General features: G+C 43.1%; 1 protein-coding gene across 1 annotated transcript; it reads left to right on the forward strand.

Annotated features, from left to right (window-relative positions):
* The first annotated feature begins 501 nt into the window (after positions 1-501).
* DUSP1 (dual specificity phosphatase 1) lies at positions 502-5,533 on the forward strand. The gene is made up of 4 exons (XM_026688233.2): positions 502-3,022; positions 3,330-3,478; positions 3,720-3,939; positions 4,446-5,533. Exons 1-4 carry the CDS (start codon positions 2,653-2,655, stop codon positions 4,814-4,816), a joined length of 1,110 nt encoding a protein of 369 aa, XP_026544018.1. The 5' UTR covers positions 502-2,652; the 3' UTR covers positions 4,817-5,533.
* The last annotated feature ends 575 nt before the right edge of the window (positions 5,534-6,108 follow it).

Here is a 6,108-nt window from a genome sequence, read left to right on the forward strand (position 1 = left end):
CTATTTATTGCAGCCCATTTGTACTACATAAACCAAGGAAGAATAATGCCCAGGAATCTTGCTCCTTAAGTCTGTCTTCTGAGAACCAAGAAATCATAATCTCTCCATTGAAAATACAGTTAGATGTACTTAAATCTCAGTGAAATAAGATTGTAAATTAATTACAGCTAACCTAACTTCAATAGGCTGCAACTATATTCCCATTTAATTACAGCATAAACGTGCCTTGAGATTTTTTTTCTGTGTCTCACCGAAAAAATACACGTCTGTAAGAGTTATTTCAAAATTCGGTTGCTACTTTAAAGATGAATAATGGTTTAATATATATCAGCTCCGAGATGAACATATTTATTAATAATTTCTCAACTGAAAAATAATTTTTCCTTCAGCAATCCAGTTACTATCCACTTATTATTTTATTTATGTAGGTATTGATATAGCTGCTCCTCTTATAACCAACTCTGGGCAGCTTCTGATCAAAAGTTAAAACAGCATACAAAACCATTTTAAATTTATTCAACTAAACACATTAAAAACAACAAACACCCGCACCAAGCCAAACGTCTGATGTTACCAAGCTGTGACTTTTATACGCAGGTCCAAGCCAGAATATCCTGTGATGCTTTTAGAAAACAATCAGCTTTGAACTCTAGTACGCCTTTAGGAGAACAAAACTCCACATTGTACAGCAGTTTTATATTGTTTAGACTGAACACCCAGAGGCATAATGAACAGTGCCCGTAATTAATGTTAAAAGTTCTAGTTTTATGAAGGTAACTACAGGTAGCCCTAGACTTATAATCAATCATTTAATGATTGTTCAAGATTACAACAGCACTGAAAAACATGATTTATGACCGGTTTCCAGACTTTTGACCATTGTAGCATCTCCATGCGCACTTGATCAAAATTCAGGGCTTGGCAACTGGCCCATATTTATGATATTTGCAGTGTCCTGAGGTCATGTGATTGTCATTTGTAAGCTTCCCAGCTGGCTTCCACAAGCAAAGTCGATGGGGGAAAAGTCAGATTTGCTCAATTACCGAACAATTCACTTAACAACACATCAGGGATTCATTTAACTGTAGCAAGAAAGATCATCAGTTGGGACAAAACTCACTTCGCAACTGTCTTACTTTGCAACAGAACTTTTGGATTCAATTATGCTCGTAAGTCAAGGATTATCTTTTACTTTCCTGTTATCCTTTCCACTTTTTCTTTCTTGACAATTTAAAAATTTGCAGAATCAGAATCTGTATTAATACCGCCCTAACATTGGTTACTAGGTCTATTTTATAGTTATATCATCAGGTAACGGGGTGGGGGGGGTTACTAGGTAACCAATGTTAGGGCTTGGTCTTAAGGATCTAATGCTCCTGTAGGTAGGCATGTTATTTATTTATTTATTTAATTAATTTATGTTGCTGCCTATTCGCCCATGGCGACTCGAGGTGGCTTACACAATGAAAAAACATATTTAAAACAAAAATAAAAACAATAAAAACTAACAAAAAGAACAAATAAATTAGTAAAGTACAATAGAACAAAATTTGAGAAAACAAAAAACAAAACAAAACAAAAATCAAAAACCAACTCCCACCCCGTTACCTGATGATGGTATAATAATAATTATAAAATAGAATAAATTAGAGGAAGGAAGAAGGGTGGAAGATACAAGAATGCGGAGAAGGGGAATCGGTCTTGTAAAGGAGACGTATTATTTATTTATTGTCCGTCTGTAGCCGCCCATCTCTTTTACACGACGGCTTGCAATAAAAGAGATAAAATGTAGGTCTTGAGCTCGTTTCCCATCGCCGGCCGATCCTTCGCTACTGCCGGAGAATCTTCTAGTCTCCGCATTACAGTATCAAAGAGAGATTCCAGAGTTCGGCTCCTGCAATTTCAACCCGCAGAGGGAAGCAGAGAGGCCTTTTTTTTTCTTTTTGGTTCGATGTGCGCGTTTGTTGTTGTACAGTACACGCTGCGCCCTCTTTAAAAAAAACAAAAAAACCCGGCGGAAAGGTCAGGCGGCGGAGGGGCGAGGACTCAGCCGCGCTTGCATCAGTCGGTTTCCTTCCCGGGGGAGGGAGGAGGGCTTTCGTGGATCGGCCCTGGCAAAGTGACTTGGCTCTTCAGGCCCTTCGATGACGTGAGTGCTTCGGAGCTGGGAGTGTCTGCGGTGACGTCTTCTGCGAAGGGCAGGTCACGTGACCGAGCCCCATTCATTTATTGTTTTTTTTAAAAAGGGGAAAGAAAAGAAAGAAGCGCCTCCACCCTTCCTATAAAAGCCACGCCGGTTCAGGCTGAGCGAGCAAACAAGCCAGCAACCCTCGGAACGACAACGCTCTTGAGCCGCAAAACGCGCCAGCCAGCTTTCCCAGCGCGCCAATCAAACCAGCGAAGATCGGATTAAAACAACAAGAAGGAAAAAAAAAAAAGAGCTTCACCTCCCAGCTCAGATCCAGTTTCTTGGAGGGGAAAATTACAGAAATTATCCGGACGGGGGAATAAAGCAACCCGAAGCTGCTTGCTCAGAAACCCAGCCAAGCGGAGGAAGTTTTTTTGTTTTTGTTTTAAAGGCGCCTAGAGGGGAGAAGAAAGGACAAGGGGGTCTTTTTGCCCTTCCCCGCGCTGCCCGCCCTGACTCGAGCGATGGTCAACATGCAAGTCTGCGCCCTGGATTGCGAGACGCTGCGCGACTTCCTCCAGGACCGCGATTTGCAATGCCTGGTGCTGGATTGCCGCTCCTTCTTCGCCTTCAACTCCTCGCACGTCCGAGGCTCTTGCAACGTCCGCCTCAGCACCATCGTGAGGCGGAGGGCGAAGGGCGCCGTGGGCTTGGAGCACATCCTCCCCAACGAGGAAGCCCGCGCCCGCCTGCACAAGCGCCTCTACCACGCCGTGGTGCTGCTGGATGAGCGCAGCGCCGATCTCGAAGCGCCCAAGCGGGACAGTACCCTCCAGCTGGCTCTTAACACCCTTTGCAGGGAAGCCCGGGACACCCGCATCTGCTTCCTCAAGGGTGAGTTTTCGCCCCGGAGTCAGGTCGCCTTCTCTGGGTCCCCCCAGCCCTCGGGTTTACAGGGGGGGACACCCAGATGGAGTTTTGGAGTTAAAAGGAAAGCCATAGTTTTCAGAAACTATGAAGGGCTGATTAGCTGGGGCTTCACAGCGGTTCACTTTTTGGACGCCCGACTCGAGGGGGACTATTTAATCCCTTCCACCGCCCCCACCATCCCTCCCGTCTTCTGAAGTCTGCCCCAGGACCCCCCCCCTGTGTTTCTCCAAATATATTAACCACCCGGTTTTCTCTTTTTCTTTTCTTCCAGGAGGATACGAGGCCTTCTCTTCCACCTTCCCTGAACTGTGCACCAAGCCCTCTGCCCCTAAAGGCCTCACTTTGCCTCTCAGCACCACCATTGCCCCTGGCAGTGCCGATTCCAACTGCAGCTCCTGTGGAACCCCTCTCTATGATCAGGTCAGTTGACATTCTTCAAAGGAGGATGGGTGGCCACAGAGGGGTGTGTGTGTGTGTGAGAGAGAGAGAGAGAGAGAGAGTTGGGGGGCAGGGGTAGTTAATTGGCCCATGTAAACGTTTCAATTTTGTAATTGATAAGGGCATGGTAGTTGGTAGTTGTGAGAACTATTTCTCACAATCATTCTGGAATAATGGCAATTTTTAACTGGGGCTTAACAGATCCTGTTCTTTTCTGTTTCAGGGTGGTCCAGTGGAAATCCTGCCTTTCCTGTATTTAGGCAGTGCCTATCATGCTTCCAGAAAAGACATGCTGGATACTTTGGGGATCACCGCCTTGATCAATGTCTCTGCAAACTGCCCTAACCATTTTGAAGGACACTATCAGTACAAAAGCATCCCTGTAGAGGACAGCCACAAAGCTGACATCAGTTGCTGGTTTAATGAAGCTATTGACTTCATAGGTAAATGCTTTTTCTTTCCGCAGCTGTGCCATTTGGATTCCAAATGTATAATACCCCGTGTGCCAGTGTTTTAAGGAGCCTTCTTTGGTAGCTAGCAAGGGAGGATTAATAAGACAGCAACATTTAAAATATATCTACGGTTATGCTGATGCTTTGAGTTTCTTTGGACAATAGTTCTGTATATGCGAAGAACATCTAGAGCTTTATGCGTGATGTCACTGAATTCAGTGATGAGGGTGTTGTAAAGAGCAGCTAGTAATCTGATCCCTTCTCACGCTGACAGCATTTTCAAAGTAGCCTTTTCAGCAAAAAAAATTAAGTGGCCAATTAGAATAAATTACCTGCATGTTCAGACAGTGCATCGTCCAACCTATCATTGCTGTCTTCCTTTGTGCCTCAATCTCCCTTCCTCGCTGAATATTAAGATGCTAGGAAAGATTCTCCCTTCGGGGCGAAGCATCTCGGAAAAAGATGTACTAAGCTTTATGTTTTCTTCATTGTTTCAGACTCCATCAAAAATGATGGCGGACGAGTGTTTGTCCACTGCCAAGCTGGAATCTCCCGCTCTGCAACCATTTGTCTTGCTTATCTTATGAGGACCAACCGAGTCAAACTCGATGAAGCCTTTGAGTTTGTGAAACAGAGAAGAAGCATCATCTCCCCTAACTTTAGCTTCATGGGCCAGCTGTTGCAGTTTGAATCCCAGGTCCTTGCTCCAAATTGCTCAGCAGAGGCTGGAAGCCCAGCTATGTCTGCACTGGACAGAGGAACATCCACTACAACTGTCTTCAATTTCCCCGTTTCCATCCCTGTTCATCCTTCTTCCAATGCACTAAACTATCTTCAGAGCCCCATCACCACATCTCCAAGCTGTTGAAAGGCAGGCGCCAGCTGACTCTGTGCAAAGACTTGACATCTTGTTGTTACCTGAAAAGTGCAATAACTTTAGGAGGAGATCTATTTGTTTATATGGGTCTCCTCTTGTTACATCTACATTGTTACAAGCAATACAGAATCACCAGCAGATCAATATTTCTGACTCCAGAAAGCGAGGTTCTTTCTGATAGATGATCTTGACAGAGAGGCATTTTTGACCAATGTTTGGATGCCCATAAAGGGGACAAAGCACAAAGGACTTTGCTTTCTACTCCTGAAAAATTCCCATTACTGTCATTCCCCGCCTCCCTGTTCCAGTAGCAAATCCAACAGAATTCACAGTCTCTGGATATGCTGGCCCCCTGTACAAGAAGTTCTTTGTATTTATTTATTTTTATGGTGTAATTGCAATGAGTGTTTCGTCTTCAAGTCTCAGTTTTCATTATCTTGTCTTTTTTTAAAAAAGAAAGAAACAAAATACCTCAGGTGGGGTTTTTTTGGTACTGTAATCCTACAAAAACATCTTAAAACTGTTTCCAAAGCACTGACATGGAAAGCACAAAGGAGTGTTGTGAGGCTTTTTTGGTTGCTAGTGGTTGTATGCTTGCTGAATTTATTTATGATGTGAAATAATATATTTTCTTCTTATAAAAGAAGACAGGTTTTGTAATGCCTTTTATACCAGCCAAATAAATTATGACATTTCTATTTAAAAAAATCCTTTAAACGTTTTCCCCCTTTCTTTCTTACTAATGACAAGATCAGAAAGCAAACATTTCTAGCTTACTGGCTGATGGACACTTGTCAAGTAGCCCTTCCCACAATCATGACCGAACTCTGGAAATCTCATTCCTAAAAAAACTGCCCTGCATTCCTGTTCAGAAAAGATGAGAAATGGGTTCTTATATTCAGCAAAGGAAAACACACACACACACACACAATTAGTTTTTGTAAGGCAGCGGATTATTAGTGTTGTCAGATCTGACGGTGTGGATCATCCAGATAAGAAGGAGGAAAAGAGATCCAATGCCACTATTGAGATGACCTACATAATTAGCATGGCCAACATTAATCATATGAAAATATCTATGACTATTTGATGAAAAACATTCCATTCCTTCAACCACAGCTTCTATCGTCTTTCAGATATCTAAGTAAGGATTGGAGGTAGAGTTCAGCAGTACGTGTATATCCCTGGCTTAATGGTTATCATTTCTAATAAACTCTTGCTTACTACCAGAGACATATTATTAGGAAAGTTCCAAAATTCAGCACACAATTTCCATGTTGAAT

The sequence above is a fragment of the Notechis scutatus genome, chromosome 2, assembly GCF_049901735.1.
Source record: "Notechis scutatus isolate UNSWTSFEM ecotype Mainland chromosome 2, rNotScu1.2, whole genome shotgun sequence".
NCBI lineage: Eukaryota > Metazoa > Chordata > Lepidosauria > Squamata > Elapidae > Notechis > Notechis scutatus.

Excerpts from the sequence above, each read along its gene's own strand:
- DUSP1 (XM_026688233.2), top strand. The coding sequence starts at position 2,653 with ATGGTCAACATGCAAGTCTGCGCCCTGGATTGCGAGACGCTGCGCGAC. Across the intron at positions 3,479-3,719 it reads GAACCCCTCTCTATGATCAG|GGTGGTCCAGTGGAAATCCT; the intron begins GTCAGTTGACAT and ends TTTCTGTTTCAG. Across the intron at positions 3,940-4,445 it reads TGAAGCTATTGACTTCATAG|ACTCCATCAAAAATGATGGC; the intron begins GTAAATGCTTTT and ends TCATTGTTTCAG.